Source organism: Sorghum bicolor, chromosome 10 (assembly GCF_000003195.3).
Source record: "Sorghum bicolor cultivar BTx623 chromosome 10, Sorghum_bicolor_NCBIv3, whole genome shotgun sequence".
Classification (NCBI taxonomy): Eukaryota; Viridiplantae; Streptophyta; class Magnoliopsida; order Poales; family Poaceae; genus Sorghum; species Sorghum bicolor.
The window spans coordinates 61166530-61191776 of NC_012879.2; the positions used below are offsets into that span (position 1 = coordinate 61166530).

Genomic DNA, 25247 nt, shown 5'->3' on the forward strand with positions numbered 1-25247 from the left:
ATTTATGCTGTCACTTTAGTAGTGTATTGGATTCCCATTCACCATGCTTATATTTTTCAGTCTATTTTCTAATACTATAGACACTTCTACGTACTCCAGTTCAAATTTAATCTATATCTATACCTCATATACTTATATAATTCTGAAGAGCAAAAATTTTATCACATTTTCTCGTACTACATAGACAATGGAATACCTTTTATCCTACTATTTTTATTTTTCAAACTACACGTCCTTCGTATTTCATATGTGACCCAAATTCATGCCCGCGACCATATAAGTTAGAACAACTCACGACTAGCGATCATCGATATAGAATTTAACCCCAAGACATGTCAGATTACGATTTTTTGTAACTTATATGTAACTCGAACTCATGAATTGTGATCATACAATTAAAACAACTCATGTCTAGTGATGATTGATATATGGTTTGATCTAAGACGTATTGGGTCGTGTCCTTCTTATCTCATATATGACCCAAATTCATGACTTGTGCTCATACGAGTTAGAACAACTAGCAATGATACATAGATTGTTTCCTATACATACTTGGCTTTGTTGCAACATATAGGCACATTTGCTTGTTTTATTTAAAGTTAAAAAGATACCTAAATTTTAGGATAAAGAGAATACTCCCAAGTTAGATCATCTCCAAGAGTTTTCAAAACCTATTTTCAATCTTGTATTTTTTGGTTTGATTCTAAGACGTATTGGGACGCATCCTTCCAATCTCATATATGACCCAAATCCATGACTTGTGCTCATACGGTTAGAACAACTAGCAATGAGCACAAAAGTCTGTTTTCTACACATATTTGGCTTTGTTGCAACATATAGGTACATTTGCTAGTTTTATTTTAAGTTGGAAAGATACTTAAAATTTAGGATAAATAGACTACTCCCAAGTTAGAACATCTCTAAGAGTTTTCTAAACCTGTTTTCAATCTTGTATTTTTTTGATAACATTAAAGAAAAAAACTCTCTATTTCAACTCTCGACCTTTTTGCACTTGGGAAAATTGACCCAATCGAGTGGAGATATACACGCTTGTCGATCGATAAATTTGGAGGTGAAACGATGGATGAAAGAATAAATAGTAGAATAGAGTTGTCAATCTAAATGTGCAAAAGAGAAAGAAAGTAAAAGTGGTTAAGGTGATTTGGAGACAGTTTGCGATTTATGATATAAAATTGTATTTGATATTGCAGAAGTAAAATTTTAGAAACTATTGAGGAAAGCCAATAAATGTGCTACCAATTTTTTTAGCCACCTGAAAAACTCTTCTTGATTGCTTTTTAGAACTATTGTACTAGATTTTTTCTGAGGATGCTCCTACAATAATGATTTTTCCTACAATAATGATTTTTCTGAGGATTGCTTTTTTAAAACTCTTCTCGTATTGTAGATGCTCCTACAATAATGATTTTTCCCTACAGTAATGTTTTATTTCCTGCAAAAAATCTAGTAACGAGAGAGGAAAAGAAAAAGAAAAGGGCCCAATCCAATCCGAAACTGGGCAAAAAAAAAAAAAAAAAATGTTGAGCCAGCCCAACGCTATCCCCTTCTTCTTCCTCACTTCACTTGCCATTTCTCGCTGACCTCTAACCCTAACCGCCCATGGGCAAGGGCCCCCCTCTTGCCGTTGCCACCGGCACCGCCACCTCCGTCCCTGAGGCGCCGGTCTTCCACCCCACAGAGGAGGAGTTCGCCAATCCCCTCGCCTACGTCGCCCGTATTCGCCCCCTCGCCGAGCCCTACGGCATCTGCCGCATCGTCCCGCCGTCGTCATGGTCCCCGCCTCACGCCCTCGACTTCAACTCTCTCTCTTTCCCCACCAAGAGGCAGCCCATCCACCGCCTCCTCGCCCGCCCCGCCCCCGCTGACCCCGACACCTTCCTCCTCGACTATCGTCGCTTCCTCAAGGCTTCCTCCGCACATCGCCGGGGCCGCAGGAAGGGCCTTCCCAAGTCGCCCGCTCTTTCGGATGGTCGCCCGCTCGACCTCTGCCGCCTGTTCCATGCTGTCAAGCGCTTCGGCGGTTACGACGGTGCCTGTGAGGGGAAGCGCTGGGGCGATGTGGTCCGCCTTGTCGACGACAAGGCGCCAATGCACATATCAGAGTGTGCCAAGCACGTGCTTGCACAGCTATATTACGAGCATCTTTATGGCTACGAGAAGTTCGCCAACGAGGATGGGAACAATGGAAAGCAGCCAGGGGCTGAATCTGATGATCAGCCATCTGTTTCTGGTTCACAGGATGAAGAGAGCAACAAATCTGATACCAGGGAGATGGTTGAGGAGGTTACGGGTGTTAAAAGCCAGAAAAGGAGAAATGCCTCCCGTAAGAAATTAGGCAGAGGGACATCTCATGGTCGTTATGGAAGTGGTGGTGACATCACTGGAAATAATGTGGCATCTGCTGGTGCTCCGAAGCGGAAGAGGAGGAACTTTGATGCTGCGGTTACTGCAGTCAATGAGGCATCTGCTGGTGTCCGGAAGCGGAAAAGAAGAAACTCTGATGCTGCGTCTACCGTGTCTAATGATGAAGTGGATCAAGTTTGTGAGCAGTGTAGTAGCGGGTTACATGGGGATGTCATGCTCCTATGTGATCGTTGTGATAAAGGCTGGCATCTGTATTGTTTGTCACCGCCCCTTGAGCGAGTGCCTCCAGGGAACTGGTATTGCTCAGATTGCCTGAACTCTGATAGAGATTGTTTTGGGTTTATCCAAAGAAGGAAGTCCTGCTTGCTTGAGACTTTCCGGCGGTTTGACGAGAGGGTGAGAAAGAGATGGTTTGGGCAGAGGAATCCCAGCCGCGTTCAGATTGAGAAACAGTTCTGGGAGATTGTGGAGGGGAAGGTAGGCGAACTAGAGGTTATGTATGGGAGTGACTTGGACACTTCAATTTATGGGAGCGGGTTTCCTCGTCTCGGTGATCCAGTGCCATCATCTGTGGACCTAGAGACGTGGCAGAAGTACTGTTCAAGCCCATGGAATTTGAACAATTTTCCAAATCTGCCTGGCTCAGTTCTTAGGACAGTCAAGGATAAAATCGCTGGTGTAATGGTTCCGTGGCTCTACATAGGGATGCTATTTTCATCATTTTGTTGGCATGTTGAGGACCACTGTTTCTATTCAATAAATTATTTGCATTGGTACGCATACCCCCCCCCCCCCCACCCCCCCGCGCGGAAGTAGCTTGTTGCAAATAGTAAGAATCAGTACTATTGAGTCCCATCTATGTCTTGCTGTGCTGTTACATTATGATTAATTTTGGAGAACATGTAAATCTGTTTGTCTTACATTTTCAGTAAGCCAGTGCCAATGACTGAACTTTAGATAGGTAGATTTGTAAATACATTTAACACTAAGGTTATCCATATGGTACCTTCCTTATTCTGTAGTTCAAGAGAATTTGGAACAGATCATAGAAACCTGCACATACCATTCATCGAAAACTCATGGGCCTCTGCTTTCATGCTTACAGCATGTTTAGATATGCAATTTTCATCACTTAATTTTTTATTTCTGGTTCATAGGTTAATTTCATTAGTTCTGAAAATTTTATAGAGCTCATTTAAGAAATGCCCCCATTTTTTTAACTGATCATGATCCATTTAGGATCATTTAGCTAGGTCAAGACATCGAGTGGTTCGTGTGAAAACTAATTTTCTATATTCCATGCTTTCCACTTTCAGTATTTATGTCTTATTAGACATCAACGAGAAACACAGTTACTCCCTCCATTCCAATCATGTCATTCCAACTTTCTTGGAGAGTCAAAGCATCTCAAGTTTGACCAAAATTATAGAGAGAATTACAAAGATTTATGACATCAAATAGGTATACTATGAAAATATAATTAATGAAGAATCTAATTATACTTATTTGGTATCGTTAATGTTATTATTGTATTATATAAATTTGGTCAAATTTGAGATGCTTTGGCTCTCCAAGAAAGTTGGAATGACGTATGGGATGGAGGGAGTACCTTGGAAGTAGTAGTTCCACCGTGATCAAGTACGGTGAAGGACGTTGCTGCCGAAAAGTTGAGAAAACACGGACAGAGGGCACCTTCATTAGTTTCTGATAGTAAGCTTGAGTACCCAACTAACCACAGCAATGCGTGGATAGGTTTAAGTAGGCAATCAAACAGTAGAAAAGAAGAAGAGAAAAAGTTCATCTACTTTAAGAGCATCACATGACATTAGCATTAGGTAAACTTCTGGTGATGATTGAGAATTTTTTTCACAAGAATTATACTTGACCCACAGTGCTGCATCATTCTATGCACGAATAACATATATCATATTCCTGTTCCTCTATAGTAATCGAGCATGCAAATCGATGCTTAAAAGACTTTTTTTATCAGGATAAAGAGCCTTTGTCATGTACGGCCAGTAGCCTTGAATTCAATGCAGTCTCCATTTGATTTTCTATTTTTCTAGCATTTTTGTAGCAGCACATGATGACATGCAAACACTATAAAAAGCTCCTAGTCAACAATACAATGGCGTGCTTCGGTGTGCCATTGAAGTCTGTGCAAGAGTATTTGTCGTGTTTATCTTATAATGCTATGTCCAGGAGACAATATCCTTGAAAGCACATAACATCATATATTCCTGGACAGGAAAAGATTCTAAAACATCATATATTTATGAATGGATGAAATGTTCTGATCTTATATACGAAGTTGTATGTTGACAAACATGTAGTCACTTCATCTTATATCACAATGTGTTATTCTTGTTATGCTTCAGGGGTGAGCCAAAATGTTGGTATGGGGTGCCTGGAGCAAAAGCAAATGCCTTTGAGCAGGTATATTACATCATTGCCGACAACATCAATATCTCTGTTCATAAAACCGCAATGTTCTGATGTACGGGTATCAATCTTCACATATGTAGGAATACCTTATATTTTGTTCTTGACTTCTTGTATCCACAATCTTTGAATTTTTCTGTCTTAGTAACTGGGAATTGGAGTTCATTTTTTTCTAGAATATGCAGGAGCTATGTATCATTTCATTAAGAGCCTAAGAGGGGAAAAGGTACAAAGGGCGAGGCAGAAAAGCTGCCCTGTCCAAACACACACAACACACACCCATCTAGAAACAGAGATTTCGACGCGCCTTGCCAATACAAATTGTGCTGCATTTTACTAGAAAGAAGTCCATTTTGACCCCTCAACTCTTCTATTTGTCAAACTTTGACCCTAACTCCAGTATCATCAAAAAATGGTATCTCAACTATCAGTACCATTCAATTTTGACCTGAGTTTGTCATTCTCTCTCTTTGCATGGCCTTGTTGGCCAAAAAAAAGAGGCAACTTGCAGAAAAACCGCTGCTAAGTCGTCTAAAAATCAATGAAAATAGGCTCTAGTTCAAAATAAAACAGTATTGATAGTTGGGTTGCTAAATTTTGACGGTATTATAGCTGACAGTCAAAATTCGAAAAAAATGTGCCAAAAATGGGCTCAATTCTTTTTACTACTAGAAGCATTTACTATTTATCAGAAAACATTAATGGTTATATTACTTGGGGGTAGTTAACTAGTTATAGATTGATTTTTGATCTATATACATTTTTGTTTGAATTGTTTGTTTCTTAAAGTTTGCTTATTTGTTCTGGAGTATCTTTGATCCTCTGAAAGAGGAGACGTGCAATAATAATAGTATAATACATTGTCTTGTAGTATTATATTTGTACATTGATATTAGGTGGAAAACATACAAGGTGTTACCCACTTACACTGTGCTTTTGGTTACCAAAATCCTGCTCACAGCTGTCCGCAAGAATTGCTAATTCTATATTATTTGTAATTTTATGTTTAATATATACAACTGCAGGTTATGCGCCAGGCCTTACCTGATCTGTTTGATGCACAACCGGACCTGCTTTTTCACCTTGTCACAATGCTGAATCCATCTATTTTACGAGCAAATAACGTTCCAGTTTATAGCGTGATGCAGGTTGGTGGAAGCTTTGTTTCCTCACATCAGATACATTCTGCTACAACTGGTATTCATGGATGTTTGTTGACATGATCTTAGCATTGTTCAATGCTATGGAATTTTTTCTTCTCACTCTTAAAATTCTGATTGTGCATAATTGTACAAGTATTCCTTTACTGGTTTTGTTCCATATGTCAAACTACCGAAGTTAAATATCACTGGGTTTTCTTAGGTTTAGAAGATAAGAACTGAGCTTGGCTCAGTTGGCTGGAGGTGTGTTTAAATTCCTATCACTCAGGTTCGAGTTCTCTTCAACTCGAATTTGGGTGCCTATTTCTTCATGTTTGTAATGCTGCCTAGTTCGTTTTAGGTTGGTTGAGTATTTTTTTTTGTCTAAAAGCTAGAGTATTCGATTTGATATTTCTTGAAAAACGTGCCACTGGTCCCTAAATTTGTCCAAGGATGTTATCGAAGTCCCCAAACTATTAATCTGCAGTTTCATCATGTCGCTATACTAGCTAGGTGTTTTACCATTTCAATGATAACGTGTATGCTAACAAGGTGTGGTATGCTGACGTGTATGCTTAGAAGACGTGTTATGCTGACATGTATTCTAGCAAGGTGTTAAACATTAAGATGATGGTAGGGATGCTAAGTAGGTGGATTAACACTGAGTAGGAAGTTTTTTATTAGGGATTTGAAACTTCAAATTAGTAGTTCGTGGACCTAGATGACATCCCCAGAAAAGTTTTAAGGACTGCTGGTATATTTCATTCGTCCTCTTTTTTTTGTTGGCTTTCTTCAGGAACCTGGAAACTTTGTCATTACCTTCCCCAGGTCATTCCATGGTGGCTTCAATTTAGGTAATTCAGGACAGTCATTCCTCCCCAGATATTATCATGTATCAAATTTTTAAATTTATCATTCAAAGTTCAGGTTTGAACTGTGCTGAGGCTGTAAATTTTGCCCCTGCTGATTGGTTACCTCATGGTGGAATTGGGGCTGATCTATATCGGTTATACCGTAAAGCACCTGTTTTGTCACATGAGGAGCTTCTCTATGTGGTTGCAAAGGTTAGAAAGTTCCCACACCCTCCAATTAAATCCATGTCGTTTTAGGATTCCTGCTAGTTTTTTTTATAGCACACACGCTACCACCGTGGGGATGTACCTTCCCTCATAGCCCTCACAGGTGAGGAAGAATGGCATGTGGGGCGCTGGCGAGGACACCGGATGGGAGCGGCCGGCTGGTGCCGTGCAGCTTGTGTGGGGCGGCGTTCGCCGAGTGTGGGGGGCAGGGGCGCGTGCTGTCGGCTTGCGGGTTGCCTGAGCAGTGTGTGCGTAGGGGCAGGGGTGCGTGGCTGGCTTTGACAAGCATGGTGCTAGTGTCCATACAGTCCTCGCATGTCCATGACCTGCTCGACAAAATGCCTTAACAGGAAACTGCCTAATCAGCATGCCATGTGATTGCTAGATGCATACGTGGACCAGTATATACTTGCGGTGAACAACTTAAAAAGTTGAAGGACCCTAAAATCAACTTTTAGAGTTGATGGACCTATCTGAAACTCCCGCATAAGTTAATGTACCTTAGGTGTATTTAACTCTTAATCTAATAGTACTTATTATTGGGTTGTCTAAAAGAAGCACTACCATCTTGGGCAACTGCCATGTATGCAAAACTGCTGCAGGGTGTGAACTTCTTATCTTCTTTGCCGCCTAAGATACAAAATTTTGATGTTCAATTTGTTGAGGATAATTACTAGCCACTGAAATCTTTAGTGACCATGTGATGCTTCTTATTGTTTCATTTTTGTCTCTAATACTATGTAGTATAATTTCATTAAAGAAGAAAAATAAATAAAGCACAATGGAATCACAACCCGACCTAGGCAAAACTGAAGGCAGAATGCCGACTGGCTTAGATTAATTTAATGAGATTACAGAGGAGTTACACATATATAGAGGCCCAAGGGGCCAGTTTACTCTAGCCACATAGGGTGGCGTACAACTGAGTAATTAGGAGTAAATAGCACATACACAGGAACCAAGGAGATACTAGCACAGTACTCTAGGATAATCTAACACCCCCCCGCAGTCGGAACGTCGCAGCTGCGGACATTCAGACTGGAGCGAAAATCTTGAAACACCGAAGTGGGTAGACCCTTGGTGAAAACATCAGCGAACTGGGAAGTGGTTGGAACATGTAGCACGCGGACAGCACCAATGGCAACACGTTCACGGACGAAGTGAAGGTCGATCTCCACATGCTTGGTGCGCTGATGTTGAACGGGGTTGGTGGAGAGGTAAACCGCACTGACGTTGTCGCAGTAGACTATGCAGGCGGAGGTAAGGGGCTGATGTAGTTCCTGGAGAAGTTGCCGCAGCCAAGAAGCCTCAGCGACGCCGTTGGCGACAGCCCGGTATTCAGCCTCCGCGCTGGAACGAGAGACGGTGGGCTGCCGTTTGGAGGACCAGGAGACGAGGCTGCCACCAAGGAATACGGCGTAACCAGAGGTGGAGCGGCGTGTGTCTGGGCAGCCAGCCCAGTCAGCATCAGTATAAACAACCAGCTGTGATGAAGAAGTCCGAGGGATGATGAGGCCATGGTCAACAGTACCCTGGAGATAACGAAGGATCCTTTTGGCAGCAACAAGGTGAATCTCCCGAGGGCTGTGCATGTAGAGACACACTTGCTGGACTGCATAAGCAATGTCAGGCCTGGTGAATGTCAAGTACTGAAGCGCGCCTACAAGGCTGCGGTAGTCTGTAGGATCAGCAAGAGGAGAACCTTCATCAGCAGATACTTTGGCACATGTATCCACCGGAGTGGAACAAGGTTTGCAACCACTCATGCCATGGCGGGCCAGAATGTCCAGAGCATACTGACGTTGGGAGAGGAATAAGGAGTCGCCTTGTCGCTGAACTGCCATGCCAAGAAAGTGATGGAGAGGGCCAAGATCTTTCATGGCGAATTCCTTCATCAGAGCATCAATGACCCGGCGGAGGAGCTGCTGGGAAGAGGCAGTGAGAACAATATCGTCCACATAGAGCAGCAGGTAAACAATCTCTGTATCCCGACGGTAAATGAATAGTGAGGTATCTGATCTTGCTTCACTGCAACCCAAGGAGAGCAGGAAAGAGGCAAAACGGCTGTACCAGGCACGGGGGGCCTGCTTCAAGCCATAAAGTGATTTGTTAAGTCTGCAAACGTGCTGAGGAAGGGCAGAGTCAGCAAATCCTGTTGGCTGTGAGCAGTACACTGTTTCTGAAAGGGTCCCATGAAGAAATGCATTCTTGACATCGAGTTGATGAATCGCCCAGTCCCGAGAATGAGCTATGGTGAGAACTGTACGGACAGTGGCGGGTTTCACAACGGGGCTGAATGTCTCGTCATAATCAATGCCGGGGCGTTGAGTAAATCCGCGAAGAACCCAACGAGCCTTATATCTTTCCAGGGAGCCGTCAGCATGAAATTTATGTTTGAAAATCCACTTGCCAGTGACCACGTTGGCCTTGTCGGGGCGAGGAACAAGATCCCAGGTGTGGTTCTCCATGAGGGCTGCATATTCATCTTCCATGGCGCGACGCCAGTGAGGATCTGCAAGGGCATCGCGACAGGTCCGGGGAATTGGAGAAAGAGCCTCGGCGTGGAGGATGCGAGGCTGAATGTATCCAGACTTCCCACGAGTCATCATGCCATGATTGTTGTCGACCGGAGGAATAGGTACAGCACCGGCAGGGGGGGCATCTTTGACAAATCTTGGTGGTGAGGGGATGAATGTGGAGCGGCGTGGAGCGGCAGCTGGCGGTGATGGTGGTGGAGCAGCAGCTGGTGGAGGACGCCGAGAATAAACTTGGGTGACTGGCGGCTTGTGGAAGGCTGCTGGTATAGGCTGTGATGGTGGTGGAGCAGCAGCTGGTGGAGGACGCCGAGAATAAACTTGGGTGACTGGCGGCTTGTGGAAGGCTGCTGGTATAGGTTGCACGGGTGGAGCAGTGGGTGGTGGGGCTGCTGCCTGGGGCAGTATTGTGGGCGCAGAAGGTGCTGCAGGGGGTGCTGCAGGGGGCTCCTGGGAAGACCGTGGCGGCTGTGCCATAGGAGAGGACCGGGGTGCTGGCCCAGCCCGGATGGGGGGCAGGAGCGGCACCGGATCATCGTCATCGTCAGGCAACCCAGCCGCAGCCGTGGCCTGCTGCGTGGGGTGTACAGATGTACCTGCAGGAGAAGAGAAAGCTGGCAGGGGCCCATCGTTAGTTAGAAAATCAAGCTCATGAGGGGCTGTGGTCCGGTGCCCAGAGAAGGGGAAGGTCGTCTCATCAAAGATAACATGACGAGAGATAATGACCCGATTGGAAGAAAGATCGAGGCACCGGTAGCCTTTGTGATCGGAGGAGTAACCGAGGAAGGCACATAGAGTGGAACGGGGAGCAAGTTTGTGGGCTGTGGTGGCTGTGAGATTGGGATAGCAGGTGCACCCAAAGACTCGAAGGTCATGGTAGGAGGGAAGGGTACCATGAAGAGCGAAGAAGGGAGTGGTCATGTTTAGAGTTTTGGTGGGGAGGCGGTTAAGGACATGGGTGGCGGTGGAGAGGGCGTCGGCCCAGTAAGAGGGGGGCATGGACGCTTGAATGAGAAGCGTGCGGATGATGTTGTTGGTGGTGCGGAGGATGCGCTCAGCCTTTCCATTTTGTTGAGAAGTGTACGGACATGACATGCGAAGGGAGACACCGTGGGTGAGAAAGAAGGCGCGGGAGACAGAATTGTCAAATTCGCGACCATTGTCACATTGGACAGATTTGATGTGACACCCGAACTGAGTACGGGCATAAGCAAAGAAATTAGAAATAGTTGGAAAAGTATCAGATTTAAGGCGAAGTGGAAAGGTCCACAAAAAATGAGAAAAATCATCGAGGATAACTAGATAATATTTAAATCTAGAAATACTTGGAACAGGTGACGTCCATAGGTCACAATGTATTAAATCAAAGGGTTTGGAAGCCCTTGACAAAGAAACGGAAAAAGGAAGGCGCACATGGCGTCCTAGCTGGCAGGCATGACATAGTTGATCATCTGCAGGCTGAGGGCAGGCGATCGATGAAGAGTGAGCAAGGTGCTGAAGGGCCGCCTTGCCGGGGTGACCGAGGCGGCGGTGCCAGATGGACGACGAAGGAGTGGCGACAAGGACGCAGGGAGCAGAGGACGTCGAAGGTAGCTGCAAGGTGTAGAGGGGCCCCGAGCTGTTACATCGAAGGAGGACGTCCTTGGTACGAAGATCCTTTACAGAAATACCAGAAGGGTCAAACTCGATAGAAACATGATTATCAATAGTAAATTGACGAACTGATAAGAGGTTCTTAACGATGCCGGGAGCAAGAAGAACATTGTTAAGGCGAAATGGTCCAGGAATTGTGGCGTAGCCGGTGCCAATAACAGGAAGTGTGGCGCCGTTGCCCACCACAATGGAGGAGGGAAAGGAGGAGAAAGTGGGGGTAACAATACCAGGATCGGAGGCGACGTGGGAAGAGGCACCGGAGTCGAAAACCCAGTCCGTGTTGCTTGGCGGATTGAGCGAGACGGTGCTGAAAGCCTGGGCGAGGGACTGAGGAGTCCAGGGAGTCCATGCCGGAGGAGTAGGTAGCAGCGCCGGGGAGTAGGAGCCTGTCCCTGGAGGAGGCAAGTACCCTGTGGGCTGAACGCCAGTCATCATGGCGTGCTGCTGAGGAGAGTCAGTGCGTGCTGGAGGAGGACGGGGGCCGCCAGGTGTGGTTCCGGGCCACATATGAATGGACCCGGTCCAAGGGTTGTAGAGGGACGGCCACTGCTGGCTGCCTGAGTGTCCCTGCTGACCGCCAGAGTGTCCCTGCTGACCACCTGAGTATCCCTGCTGGCCGCCCTGGTTGCGCCGGCCACGGCGACGCCGGCCACGTCGAAAACCCAGTCCATGTTGCTTGGCGGATTGAGCGAGACGGTGCTGAAAGCCTGGGCGAGGGACTGAGGAGTCCAGGGAGTCCATGCCGGAGGAGTAGGTAGCAGTGCCGGGGAGTAGGAGCCTGTCCCTGGAGGAGGCAAGTACCCTGGGGGCTGAACGCCAGTCATCATGGCGTGCTGCTGAGGAGAGTCAATGCGTGCTGGAGGAGGACGGGGGCCGCCAGGTGTGGTTCCGGGCCACATATGAATGGACCCGGTCCAAGGGTTGTAGAGGGACGGCCACTGCTGGCTGCCTGAGTGTCCCTGCTGACCACCAGAGTGTCCCTGCTGACCACCTGAGTATCCCTGCTGGCCGCCTGAATATCCCTGTTGGCCGCCCTGGTTGCGCCCGCCACGGCGACGCCGGCCACGACCAGCACCATAATTGTTGCCTGAAGGACCTCCACCGGATGAAGGCACTGATGAAGTGCGCTGAGAAGCAGGACTGGGGGCTGGTGCTGCAGAGGACTGCTTGCTTGAGGAGGAGGCAAGGAGGGCAGTAGGGGCCGCTGAGGGCTGCACCATGTTCAGCTCGGCGAGACGAAGATCAGCACGGACATCAGTAAACAGGGGGAATGGCTTCTGTCGAGTGATGAGTTGAGCCATGAATTGAAAAAGCTCATTGAGGCCCCGCAATACATTGAGGACAAGGGTCCGATCATTGACGGGTTCACCGAGATCAGCAAGGGCGTCGGCCATGCCCTTCATCTTGCGACAGTAGTCATCAACAGAGAGTTCGCCCTGGGAGAGATTGCGGAATTCAGCATCAAGAAGTAGCGCCCTGGACTCGCGGTTGCCCAGAAATTGCTCCGCAATCCCAAGCCAGGCCACCCGAGCAGTGACGCCGTCGTGCGCGTGGATGATGTCGAGGAGGTCGGTGGAGATGCTGTTGAAAATCCACGAGACGACCACACAATCCATGCGATACCAGGCAGGATCGGTGGGGCGGGACTCATCGCTGAGAACGTGATCCTTCAGAGAGTACCTGCCGAGGGCGAGGAGAAGGTACCCACGCCACTTGGAGTAGTGAGGGGATTTGAGGTCGAGGACGATGGGAATGAGGTACTTGACGTTCTGCACCGCGCAGGCCTGATTGTGCAGGTGCGTGATAGCAGTGGCCTCAGAGGAGACAGAGCGCTCGTCTTCCTCCTCCTCAGTGTCGCGCGGGGCCTCCAGACGAAGTCTTTCGCGGATTTCGGCCGCCTGCGCTTCCAGGGCGTCGGCCTCCGCGCGCTCCTTGGAGAGGGCGTCAGCGGCGGCGCGAACCCGATCCTGGGCGGCGGCGGCGGACTTGAGGAGGGCCGCCTCCTGCTGGAGTTGGGCAGCCCGATCGTCGTTGGCCGCGCGGGCAGCAGAGGCCTCGTCCTCGAGGCGCTGGGCGGCTGCGAGGGCAGCGTCGCGCAGTTGGGCTGCGTTGGCGGCGGTGATGGCAGCAGCAGAGGCGCTGGTGCTGGAGCCGTCGGTGCCAGCCATGGCGCAAACGCCGAGAGAGAGAGGGGAAGAGGGCGCGAACGCCGGGAGGGGAGCGGAAGCAGAGGGTCGGCACGGGGCACGGGACCCTGATCGTAGGTCTATGATACCATGAAGGCAGAATGCCGACTGGCTTAGATTAATTTAATGAGATTACAGAGGAGTTACACATATATAGAGGCCCAAGGGGCCAGTTTACTCTAGCCACATAGGGTGGCGTACAACTGAGTAATTAGGAGTAAATAGCACATACACAGGAACCAAGGAGATACTAGCACAGTACTCTAGGATAATCTAACAAAAACAATTAGAGAGTACAACACATCACATTTATCATACGACCTGTCTTGGGCTTTGTGGCCAGGTATAGTTAGCCAGGCTATGCGCCTTGGACTCCAAGTCAGGCACGTATTGTAGATTGACTTGTACCTGGTAAGGGAGAGGACGGTTCTGTTTCTATAAGCTGCCCGTATCCCTACCTATATATACATGTACCATGTTATCATCAATCTACTAATTCTTGCCATGTACTCTGCTTTCAACATTGTTTCATGTCAAGATAAACTAACTCTCGACTCATACATTTTTTCATGTCAAACAGTGAAGAACTTTTAGTTCATTAGTTTTGGCCCTGGTCCCTAGAAGGTTACAATCGTGATGTTAACATCCTCATCCTGTGTTGTAATGAATAAAATGGATGCCTGATTATAAGACCTCTGTTTGAAGCACAATTTTGTATTATCTTTCTTGAACACGCAGAAGAGCTCAGTATCATTATATTAAGAAAGGGGAGAGAATCCCTACAAAACCACACTCAAACACACACTCCCCACAGGTACTCATCCACACACTCCAGCACCAAACAGATTAAATATCACCCTTGCAGCAAGAAATAAACTGACCCAAGACCAACCACACCTAAACTGTCTTGGGTGTCAGGTCTACTAGGAACGAAATACCTCATGCTCCTGCCAAGACCCACAACTTCAACTCATCCCTAGCAGTGACTAAGACCAAAGCCAAATTTGGTGAATCTCTATAAAAAACACCAGCCAATGCCCATAAACTGTCTTGAGGTATTTTTTGTAATGAACAGGTTTTGCATTGGTATTTTAATTTGCTGCACATTGTTCTTATTATATTAACTATAACATGTGTAATACTAGCTTCTTAACCCTAAATTCATGTTCGTTATGTTGGACAGAATGGTGTGGATGCTGAGTCGCTTCCCCATTTGAAGGGAGAAATAGAAAGGCTTTTTTTAAATGAGAGAAGACGTCGAGTAGAGCTTTGGATTAATGGGATTGTCAAATCTAGCCCAATGTTGCCAAGGATCAATCCAAACTTTATTGGAAGTGAAGAGGTAGCTGTACAGCACCGTAAATTTCCATCCTATGTCCTGATAAGTTCATTTTGTTTCTTTTGATCAGTGTGAAACTTTTTATCATGCAGGACCCTACATGCATTATTTGTCGACAGTATCTGTATCTTTCAGCAGTCTCCTGTAACTGTAGGGTGTCTTCTTATGTTTGCCTTGAGGTGTGTCTGTTTTGCACAGTTATTAATTAGGAGGCTATCATGCAACTTTTTTGCTTATTCAGTTCTTAACCATGCCATATTTATGTGCTCATTCATTTTTTTTATTTTTATATTGGACAACTCAGCTCAGTATTTCTGTTTTTTTCCCCCCTGTAACAATGTTTAACGAGCCATATTTCTTATGCAGTGATGTCGAATGTTCTTTTTATTAGATCTAAGTCAAGTATTTGAAGTAACATTGAGTTTGTTTCTTTTTCCAGCACTGGAAGCACCTTTGTGAATGCAGTCCAGAGAAGCATTGCTTACTTTATCGACACACCCTTGCAGAGTTGGGGGACTTAGTTTGCGAGGTCTCTTTGGTTAGTCCCCCAAGGGACAATGTTATGCAGAATCCACACTTGCTCAATGATGTTTATGTGCCGTCTAAAAAGGTTTGATATTGACTAAAATAGACTGGCTCTGTCAAGAAGATATATTTTGAGTATTTGCATTTTGTTCTGTATTGACTAAAGTATACTTGGAGTGGTTTGCTCATTTTTATATTTTTTATCCAATAGTCCATGCTTCTTGTTAGCATGAAAGCATGGTCATCTGATGTTTTGGTGTTGAAATATGCCTCGTAAAGGATCAATATTATGCTCATCTGGGTTGTTGTGTTTTCCTTCTTACCTTTCTCTAAGGCACGCTTTATTTGCTTTTTTCTAGGTCAAAGGTCGCTACATATCATATGCACAGCTTGCAGAAGATTGGGTTTCAAAATCTGAACATATTCTCCAGATGCCATTCCTGAAAAGGTCTTATGCCACTGCCTTAGAAGAAGCTGAACAATTTCTTTGGGGTGACCATGCCATGGATTCTGTATGTTTCTTTGACCAAGCATGCTGTGACTTGCTTACATGTCTTCAAGTATTATATGACTTATATTAACTGTAGTAATGTGTGCGCCGTAGGTCCGGAACATAACAGTAAGACTAACAGAGGCTATGAACTGGGCCTTGGGTGTTAGAAAATGTCTCTCCAAAATTGAGGACTTTCTGAAAGGTGGTTGCTCTGAAAAAGTAAATTATGTGGAAATAGAAGAATTAGTTGCTATGAAATGTGCCCCGTGCTATGAGCCTAGTCTTACAAAATTGCAGGTATGCCACCCTGGGTACATTTGTAGTTTGTACTTGGCCTTAAAACAACTGCGATGTTTCAATTTCCCCTACCTACTGCAGGCGTATGCAGAGGAAGGAAAAATGCTGATTAATGAAGTAAACAATGCGCTATCATCTTGCTTAACAGTAAGCCCCTTGTTAGAATTTACAGCCATACACTTTTCTCTGTAGTTGACAGAACACAGTTTGCATCCTGTATTCTTCTGCCAACTCTTTCATGGAGCTCTTTTTACAATGATTCTTGTCATGTTACCTTAGGTAGACAAATTGGAAACATTATACTCGAGGGTTTCAGAATTCCCAGTTAAGCTAACAGAATCATCGACTTTGTTTTGGGAGTTATCTTCTGCAAAGGTATATGTTGTAAAAATGGATCATCTCTTTCATATTTTTCTACATTATAAGAGGCATACTCTTCATTTTATCCCACATTCATTTTAGAAAACAGCAAGTGTCTTAACTTTTTTACATCTTATTTTGGCTGTAGTCCTGGTTGAAGAAAGCAAGGGATTGCCTTGAACAGAATAAGCTGGGCATTATTGACATAGATGTCCTCATTAAACTAAAATCAGAGGTTTGTCCTTTTCAGGAACCTTGCTGTCAGCTTGATTTAAGTTCATCTGATTTGCTCTGACATTCATATGTTTCTGCATAAACTCATACTCTGAGCTGGTATATCTGACAATTCCTAAACCTGGCTAGATAATACAACTTCGAGTTCTACTCCCAGAGATTGATCTTATTTCAAAGCTGTGGAAAGATGCGGAATCATGGCAAACACGTTGTCAATCGTTTCTCCAAGACTTCCCTGATCTAAAGGTGTCTTTCCTTCCTTTTTCCTTTCTTCTACTATATATATATATCTTGGGATGAATTTAGATGTTCTATTCCTGTATTGTGAATGCTCCAGGAGCTGGAGGGTTTCCTCCTTGCTGCAGATGGTGCCAAGTTTAGCATTCCAGAGCTGAACGTTCTTAAGCAACGTTACTCAGATTATTGCTCTTGGGTGAATCGTGCTAAGAACATACTCGGAAAACTTTATGCTAGGAGTGACTATCACAATGTTGTTGAGGAGTTGACAGGCATTCTGAAGGAAGCAGAATTACTAGGAGTAAAAGGCATGCTTAAATACCACCCCCCCCCCCCCCCCCCCCCCCGGGATATTGTTGTCTTTGAGATATTTGGTTGTTTTGATCATTTTCACAAGAGCTATTATCGTATGCAGTTGACGAATTGCCTATTGTGGAGAAAGAACTAAAGAAGTCCTTATGTAGGAAGCAAGCATCTGAGGTGTGTTTGGTAGTTTCTGCACCATTGTCTAGGGTGAACATATGTTTTTGTGCCTAGACAGATTTTGAATTTGATCATACATTCATGCATGTAATAGACACTTGCAACAGTAATGCCAATGGAGGTGGTTGAAGAAGTTTTAAAAGAAGCTTCAATGTAGGTTTACTTGTTTTCTTAGCCTTTAAGTATTCTTAGAATGATTATCTAGCTCTTTGTTGCTCTTAAGTTTCTTACCTTCCAGGCTAACTATTGAAGAGGAGCAGCCATTTGATGATCTGTCTCGGATTCTCAAAGAGGCCACTGCCTGGGAAGAGAAGGCTAGACTTATTCTTGAGCAATCAGCTTCTCTCTCTGAGTTTGAAGACCATATGCGGTACTAGTAGCCATGAAGTGAATTGATATGTTCTTGTGCTTTTGAATTGAATGTCACCCTACCAAATATATTCTTGAATTGCAGGTGTTCAGAGGGAATAAGAGTTATCCTTCCGTCTAAACTGGATATGAAAGCAGAGATTAATATTGCTAAATTGTGGATAGACAAATGTCAGGCCTATTTGAGACCAAGCTGCAATAAACTTGCATTTGAAGACTTTCTTAAAGTTGAAGATATCAAGGTTCACAAAATCTGGCTTAGTAATATGAATAATTGTTTATAGTGGAATACTTAACCTTTGTTCTTCATTTTATCACAGGATTTAATCAATCAGCCTGCAAATTTGAAAGTCATTCTTGACACTTCAGCACTTAATTCTGTTCTCAACAATGTTGAAAAATGGGAACGCGGTTCACTAAGTCTACTCAACAATTTTAGAACCTTACTTCATTTAAATGGTATTGACTCTACAGTTGACATACTTCAAAGAAAATTGGAGGAGCTGCAAGGTAAAATGAACACAGAAATAGAAATTGGATTATCTCTTGGTTTTGAGTTCAAGGTTCTTGGGGAACTGAAGGATTCTTTGTTGATGCTAAGATGGATATTGGATGCACTGTCTCTGTGCTATATGATTCCTTTGTTGCAGGTAATTTGTCATTCAATATAGGACTTTTTATACGTGAGTTTCTGGGAAAATAGCTGTCCCATTCTTACTCATTATTTGAGTTTAACTATAAATTTAAAGTTTAGTTTGCTGTCTTAAGCTGTGTTATCTTTACAAGATTGTTTCTCGCTTTGACACATGCTTTTTCAATAGCCACAATTGTGTTATGAATCTGCAAAGCACAAACAAGTATTGTCCTTGTTTGCAAAGAGCTAAATTTGATCTTTCAGGATGTTGATAGATTAATTGAAGCAGCAGCCCACCTTCCTGCTTGCTTATCAGATTGTTCTTTGGTTACACTGTTGATGAGGGCATTGTCTTGTCTAAGAAAAGCACTTACTTTGCTTCCTGGTTCTGGAACATCTTCAAAATCCAAATTGGAAGATGTTGAAAACATTTTAGCAGAATTCAAGGTTAGTGTTTTGCACTTACTTTTCTGTTTTCCAAGGTTAGTCATCAAAATCCAGTTTAGTGCTTTTCTGTTTTCTATGCACTTATTTTATGATTTATTTTATCATTTGTTTTCCTGTCTCAGGAGGTTGATGTTCCTTATCCTATGATGACTGCCAAGCTGGAGGATGCTGTAAACAAGCATAAGTAAGCTAATTTTATCCAAAATGTGTATGCTAGTCATCTCGGAATTTTTGGAAGAAACATGGAAGTTTGAGCCTTTCTGTATGTGTGACTTGTCAGTTCAGATATGTTTTAGAGTCATTAAATTCTTCCTTTTTTTTCCACAACGGCAAAGCCGAATTTCATTACTCGAAAGTAACGAAATTACAAGAGTTTGATAAAAGTAAAAGCAAACACCCCAAAATACTAAATATTTACAGTTGTCATCTGTACTTTTCTCATGTAATGTAAATCTTCCCTCCTTTCAGTTTATGGACAGAGCAATGTAACAGCTTTTTCATGTTGTCTGAAGGCCAGTCGTGGGCTAGGCTGCGAAGTATCAGAGTATGTGCTGTTACTTTAGATTTGCAATATATCATCCACACAGTGAACTTTGGCCTTACAAAGACACTTACATGCTAGTCCTTATTTTTTGAAACTGTATCTTGTTAGGACAATGGCCAGTCTGTTGCATTTGATTGCCCTGAGATGGATAAAGTTGTTGCTGAGGTTAAAAAGGTTGAAGAGTGGCTCAATCAGTGCCACTGTACTCTACTTCTAGATGGAAATAATAGTTCTTTGCTCTCCATACTTGTAAAGGTTGGTTTCTATTTCAAGGTTTCCTGTCATTTATTTTTCTTGAAAAATACTGTTGACCAATTTATTTCTCCTTTCAGATAAGAGGATCATTGGATAATGTTTGCACATTATATGCTGAGGATTGTATGAAGAAAAGGTTATGTGCCTTATGCTTATGCGACATCGGAGATAGGCTCGCATCTAGATGTGTGACTTGTCAAGACTGGTAAAGTCCTGCTGCTTGGGTGGATGTTCCATTATTATTATTTTTACTTTTGAAGAGAAAACGCTACTGTGGTATATATCTATATAAATTTCATAAAAAGAGAAAAAAAGATTGTAGGAGCACTGATCTTTCTCCGCTCAAGTCATCATTTAAAATGGAAAAAGATAGTGCTCAAAGATGCAAGTTGCTAGCATTAAGTCAAAGAGTGTGAATAGTTTAGTCAAAGCTAATATCTTTTTTATTAGCACTTGTTTTTGTACAAGTCTGTTTTGCCTTTTTTGGTAAGTGGTGACATGATTCTTTGTTCAGGTACCATGATTCTTGCATGGAAAACCTGCCTGCTATTACACAAATGACAGTTGAATGGATGTGTTCATTTTGTTCACTTTTGCAGAGTGAGGACCAATTAGAGAACCAAATACCTGTAAAGGTAACTGTTTATTTTGATAATTCCCATTACAGTGATGGTTTCACTTATAGTCTAATACTCATGTAAATGATACAGATGTTCAAAGGAAACTGTCCTGCACTTACCGCACTTGATGAACTCATCTCTTCTGCAAAGGGTTTATACACTGGGTAATTTTGTTTTTCCTGAACATTAACATTTAATTGTGATTCAGGTTTCTTATTCTGGTTGACTAAAACTCATTCTACAGGATTGAGGAAATGAATTTACTAAAAGAAATTGTCGAGAAGGCTCGTATCTTGAATGCCTACTTGATGCAAATTCTGGATGATTCAGACTCTTATCATGGAGAAGATCTTACTGTCATATTCAAATCTCTTTTAGTTGCTCTCAAGGTGATCATTATCAAACTTCTCTCATTTTGAAAAGCTTTTGGTCTTGGTCTGTTTAAAAAGGCGATGCCTAGGCACTGGGCAGTGCTGCATTGCATTGCCTGACAGGCGTTTCGTCTAGCTTTTTCCTGCTTAGAGATGTTTTGGACTTGATGTATGTATTAAAAATTGGAAAAATTATAGATGATGAAAGATAAACTTGGATCATATTATTTATGGATGTAAGTTGATATCTTCCTTTTTTCTGTTCTGATACGCTATGGTATTATTACTCTTATCAGCCCACAAAAAGTACAAACACCCTGCAATGCCTAGGCACAAGGTGGAGGCCCAACCACCTACATAGTGCCTATAGTGTTTTTTTAAACATTTCCAATTGTGAATTGATTTCCATGTTAAAATAACTACTAAATATGCTATTGGTGTTTACTATGAGTAACTAATTTTTTTCACTATTGTGTTTGGTAGGCAACATCAGCTTCTGGCTTGTATGATCACTATATCAGTTGCAGAATTGAGTCTGTGTTGAGCAGATATTTGTGGAAGAAACAAATACATAAACTCTTGTATGGTGGTAAAAAGACATCGATTCAAGAAGTACTGTGCCTAGATAAAGAGGTAATACAGTTTTTATTTTGTGTAAAGACTAGAGTTGTCTTTTAAGGTCATCTCTAGGTGTTCAGTAATGTGTAGGGTTGTGGGGAGTGTGGAAGTTTCCCTTTTAGGTCCTTCGCCAATGAGAGTAATACAGTACTGATACCATTGTGGAGGACTAAAATGCAGAGGAAACATATTAGGTCAACATGAATGGTCCACGCCTTTAACGGTGGTGCTATGAGCAAAGGAAGACATTGAACAGTGGTGTTGTGCTTTTCGAAACCTGTAGTGGGGACTTTCGAGTTTTTCTAATGTTGAGTCTGTTTTGCTTATCCTCGGCTAAGGTAGTTCTGTACATAGCTGCAGCATCTCTGCCTTGATCAGACTGTGTTTTTCTCCTTATATTGCTACTTAAATGCAAGGCAGAGCTCCTGCCATTTTCCATCAAAAAAATGCAGAGGAAATTAAAGTATTGAATTATGCTGTTTAAAATTTTGTTCCACCTGTTCAAGGGGGAAAAAACAGCTGGCATTTTAAGATTGGTCCTATAGCTGATCTGGTACAAACATTCACCTGAGATCATTGTCAGCACAGTATATTTCTGTACCATCAATTTATATGAATCTATCTTCCCTGATATATGTCTGACTGCACTGATATTTTCAGGGATCACATTTAGAAATATGCGATCAGGATTTCTTCAAGTTGGAGATTAGTAAAATAAAGGAAACCACCCTGCAGTGGCTGGCTAAAGCAGAGAAGGTGAGGTTTCGGTCTCTTCTACAATTTGTTTCCCAGGATGGAAATAACAGTATTGATTCCCCTGACTATGTCATGATACAGGTTGCATGTGATTCTGGTGAGCTTGCACTGGATCTTGTGTATGGACTTATAGCTGAAGGGGAAAATCTCTCTGTACATTTTGAGAAGGAACTAAAGGTGCATGCACCTATATAATACTGGTCTCATTATTTCTTCAGTATATGCATGGTGATGGGTTATTTTCTCACTTGCAACATTTCATTGCAGTTACTGAGAGATCGCTGTGTCCTCTACTGCATTTGCCGTAAGCCCTATGATAACAAGGCCATGATTGCATGCGACCAATGTGATGAGTGGTACCATTTTGATTGCATCAACTTGCTTGGACCCCCTCCAGAAACCTTCTTCTGTCCTGCTTGCCATCCAAATAATGAAGAATCTGTATTGCTTGCACGCTCAGAGCACGATGAGGATAGGTATGTGCGTTATTACTTGTAGCCATTTCATCCTGCCATTTGTTTGATCACATGCTTATGATTATGCACATGGTACACAAAAGTATATATTCCATTAGCATGGCAGGGCGCCGTAACATTCAGTTGCTTTTGTGCGTCTTTCTATATATATATTTGTTCTCATCTCCAAAATGACAACTTTCATTGGCACCTGCAGATCAAGCACTGGAGCCAGAGCTCACACTCCCCCAGCGTCTTGTGATAGATTGGGCAGAGTGGTGGAGGCTAACAAGTGTAAGAAACAACAGGAGAAATCCCAGACCAGGGTAGACTTAATAAAGCTTCTTAGTTGCCATAGCGAGATCGATAGTAGCTCGTGGCGCGAGAGCAGAAGGGTTCCGCATCGAACAGCTAGAAGACGTCGTAGTTTCGTCGGATTGTTATGATGTGCAAAGCACCAATAATACTCTGTCCAACCTAGGCCTTAGCTCCCTTACACTGTGAATCGATTCTTTTAGTTAGGTTAGAAGCAATAACAATCCATTTGCTGTTGTTGTACGTTAATCTGTAGCCTGCCACAGCCACTGCCAGGAAATAGCAAGGTAGCTGTAGCAAAAAATTGTAGCCCGCCACAGCCACGGCCAGATAGCAAGGCAGCTGTAGCAATTTGGAATCCATCATTCATTCATTCGTTTAGTCATGTTAACATTAACATTATTATTGATCTTGTGGTACCCTTGAGGTTTCGGGTGCTGAATAGTATTGACTCTTGTAATTTCGCTGCTGATAGTAAGTAAAGGAAGAATTGTAACTGATATTTGTTAGATCCTTATTATGCTGCTATGCGTGGGTGGGCTCATAGATTTTGTTTGAGAGCTTTAATTTTTATTGTTGAGTGCTGTTACATACATGCATGGTTGAACATTGGCAGCAGTACCTCAGCACTGGCATGGGTGGGCATGTATGTGTGTATTACTGACGACCCAATTGTGCCTGGGTCAATCATCTCTCCGGCGAGGTCCTTTGCCATCTCCAGCAGCCGCCACAGCCCAGACTCAGCGGGCTTGCAGCCGTCCCCAAGAAGCAGGGCCGGACCTTCTTTATTATTATATACTTACTTTGATCAAATATATACAAGGTGATATTTAAAATTTATGGTACATGATTAGTACCATTAGATAGTTTGTTGAATTTATTTTCATAATAAACTTATTTAGAGATATAAATGTTTTCTAGAAGTCTGAACAGCATGAATGAATACTATAGCGACATTTAAAAATGGACTGAGGGAGTAATGTTATGTATGGTTATTCAATTTAGAATTTGAGATGATGGTTGTGCCTGATAGTTGACAAGATTTATGATTATACAAAGCTACTTCAGGCATAATATGAATCGAAATTGGGGTTTGGTAGTTTGATTGGCTTGTTGCCTTATGTTTCTTGTCTACTCTTTCTCTGACCCAAATTATAAGACATTTTCACTTTTTAGATCTAGATATAGTGTATGTATAGATCTAAATGCATAACAAAACAAATATATCAAGAAAAGCCAAAATGTTCTACAGTTTGGAATGGGGAAGTATTTATATTGTGTGATCGAGTAGAAATGGATTCATGAACTGAGTGTAGCTTAACTAAAAAGGTTAGATCCCTTACACGGATTTAAGTCTTTATATAATGGGCAACTTAGAGGCACCTCTTTGCAGCCCCAACCCCGTCCTCCCCACATCGCCACCGGCGATGGCGCCGGCTGCCTCCCCAGCGTTTGCGGCCGTCGCCCCCTCCTCTCCTGCCTCCCCCTTCCCCTCCATTCCTGCCCCCTCGCCTTCCCCTTCTTCCACCCTCATAGTTGTCGACATTGGGGTCTTGCCTAGGCCCACAACCTCCTCTTCCACCTCTCTTCCCACGTTGCTGGTTCCTGGTTGCGATGCCCTGGAGGCTGCTGTCGCCGTGGCTTCCCTGCTCACCGGGGACGGCCTTGGGAGGTTAGCCACTCCAAGCTCCTCCCTCTCGGTGGCCGCGGCTCCCTTCTAGCCTGCGTCGAGGGAGCGCTCGACGCACCGTCGATGGGCGGACGATGACGACGGCGAAGCTTCCATCAACGGCCACCACCCCTAGCTACCTCGACGCCGCGCGCCGTCCGGCGAAGGCGGTCTCAGCTCCCTCTGCTAGCGCCACGGCTTGCCTTGCCTCAGGCTTAGGCCGAGCTGGTGTGGCCCCAGAAGGCAACGACGAGGTTGTTGGCGGAGAAGGCGCGGTCGGCCACGTCCGCAGCTGGTGTGTGGCCTACCTGTGCGGCCTGTGGAGGGTCGCACCCCTACTTGCCAACATCGTCGTGGATGGATCTCTGCCCTTGACGCTAACGGGTGGCGGAAGGTACTTCACTAATAGCAAACAGGGCCGACTGTCACCTCGGCTGTGTCTCGCACCGGCCAATTGTAGCGCCTGTAGCCTCGAAAAATCCCCATGGAGCTTCTTGGGAGATGCTTCAACTGTCTGTCCTCTACTCATCAAGTAGCAACTTGCCGGTTACCTCGGCGCTGCCTACGCTGCCGCGGTTTCCACCACCTCGCTAGGGACCCAAGGTATGCTGCAATGCCCCAGCATGCGTCCCACAGCTCGACATGCGCGGAGGGGGCCGTGCAGGGTACCTTGGCGGGCATCGGCGGAAGCCGGCGACGTCAGTGACGATGACGATGCAAGCCGGCAAGGGCACCTCTAGCGGCAACGACAACGTCGCTACTGTCGTCGAGGCCGGTGGCTTCCTCGAGCCTGAGCCCCGGGGTTGGA

The 25247-nt window shown here is 44.2% G+C and overlaps 1 protein-coding gene across 2 annotated transcripts; it reads left to right on the forward strand.

Annotated features, from left to right (window-relative positions):
* On the forward strand, window positions 1536-23279 carry LOC8066399 (lysine-specific demethylase 5D). 2 transcript variants are annotated; one of them, XM_021448524.1, is made up of 33 exons: window positions 1542-3158; window positions 4764-4821; window positions 5853-5975; window positions 6763-6820; window positions 6894-7030; window positions 14602-14760; window positions 14850-14936; window positions 15197-15367; window positions 15642-15794; window positions 15887-16072; window positions 16154-16219; window positions 16352-16447; window positions 16581-16667; window positions 16796-16912; window positions 17004-17211; window positions 17319-17383; window positions 17481-17539; window positions 17625-17756; window positions 17841-17997; window positions 18076-18405; window positions 18654-18836; window positions 18959-19020; window positions 19305-19380; window positions 19489-19635; window positions 19713-19840; window positions 20150-20270; window positions 20346-20419; window positions 20500-20644; window positions 21110-21259; window positions 21905-22000; window positions 22082-22177; window positions 22268-22476; window positions 22673-23279. In XM_021448524.1, the coding sequence occupies exons 1-33, from the start codon at window positions 1621-1623 to the stop codon at window positions 22899-22901; spliced, it is 5703 nt and encodes a 1900-aa protein (XP_021304199.1). In that variant the 5' UTR covers window positions 1542-1620; the 3' UTR covers window positions 22902-23279. The 2 variants fall into 2 exon arrangements, 1 of the variants encoding a protein (XP_021304199.1); XR_002448042.1 differs by lacking the exons at window positions 21110-21259; window positions 21905-22000; window positions 22082-22177; window positions 22268-22476; window positions 22673-23279 and having other exon boundaries at window positions 1536-3158; window positions 20235-20270; window positions 20500-20520.